This window comes from Sinocyclocheilus grahami, unplaced genomic scaffold, assembly GCF_001515645.1.
Source record: "Sinocyclocheilus grahami isolate Dianchi unplaced genomic scaffold, SAMN03320097.WGS_v1.1 scaffold616.1, whole genome shotgun sequence".
Taxonomy (NCBI): domain Eukaryota; kingdom Metazoa; phylum Chordata; class Actinopteri; order Cypriniformes; family Cyprinidae; genus Sinocyclocheilus; species Sinocyclocheilus grahami.
The window spans coordinates 1,006,917-1,007,949 of NW_015505795.1; the positions used below are offsets into that span (position 1 = coordinate 1,006,917).

General features: G+C 36.0%; 1 protein-coding gene across 1 annotated transcript in view; it reads left to right on the forward strand.

The window, feature by feature from the left end:
- The window catches only part of LOC107557727 (cancer-related nucleoside-triphosphatase-like), a 3,142-nt gene extending 2,363 nt beyond the window's left edge, over positions 1–779 (forward strand). Inside the window, exons 2-3 of the mRNA XM_016241245.1 lie at positions 322–389; positions 530–779. Coding sequence (XP_016096731.1) covers positions 322–389; positions 530–605 — 144 coding nt within the window. The 3' untranslated portion in view covers positions 606–779. The remainder of the gene's footprint in view (positions 1–321; positions 390–529) is intronic.
- Positions 780–1,033: the final 254 nt, after the last annotated feature.

Below are 1,033 nucleotides of genomic sequence, written 5' to 3' on the forward strand. Positions count from 1 at the left end.
CCAATATAGTTTCTACAGTCAAACCTGGAAATATTTGGGAGTTTAAATGTTTATTTATTTATCCATCTTTTCTTAAACAAATATTTGTTAAGTCACTTTTTTCAAGCTATATAAAATGGTGTTTAAAAGTCTTATTCAGTATCAAAAATCATGGAAACTAATTGGTCAAAGCTGAGAGCTCTCTGAAATGGATGTTTAACGAACAAATCAGCCCTTATTTCACTATTGCTAATTTTTTCCACTTTTTTTTATTATTTTTTTTAGAAAGTGTCAAATTGCAGTTAAGTTATGCTGTCTGTCTGTCTGTCTGTCCTCCCACAGATCACGAAGGAAAACAGAGACGTGATCTTCGATGACATTGTCTCGGCTGTACAAGTGTGCCTGAAGAAGTAAACGAGGAGGAGCATATTTTAATGATAATTGTCATTTTTGTTTGCCGACAAGCCCTTCAGGAGCTCAGTTCGTTCATACAGTGAAGCGAGTCACACGTGTGTAATGTATGCGTGTGATTAAGCATCTTTCTCTCCAGCACGTCTCATAATGGACAGAGCTCTGCATTATTGATTGGAAGCGAGCGTGTGAGACCGTCCTGGAGGAGCGACTGAGATGAACAGAGGTGATGCCCTGCGAACACTCATCAGCCCTTAAATGTTTTCAGTGGGACAGAGAGGCGCGACCTTTCCTCGTGAGCTTCCTGTATGTACGTTTCCCATTAAACAGGAAAATAAATTCATATTTGAGAGGACAACACTGTCAGGCTTCCAGATGTTTTATTTACTTTTACCATAAATATGGAAACATGTTCCTGAATATGTTTAAAAGATGATATACTATCTGTTCTTGACAAAAAAAGTACAATAAATGCATATAAGTTATACATGTCATTATTCACACTGAAAACTTGTATGCATAATACATTTGAGAACTACAACTTTTGACAGAATAACAACTTCAATTTAGTCTTTTCCTTTCACAAAGTTAAAAAATGACTTCAGAAGTTTTGGAGTATCCACTACCGTTACTGAGTTTTTTT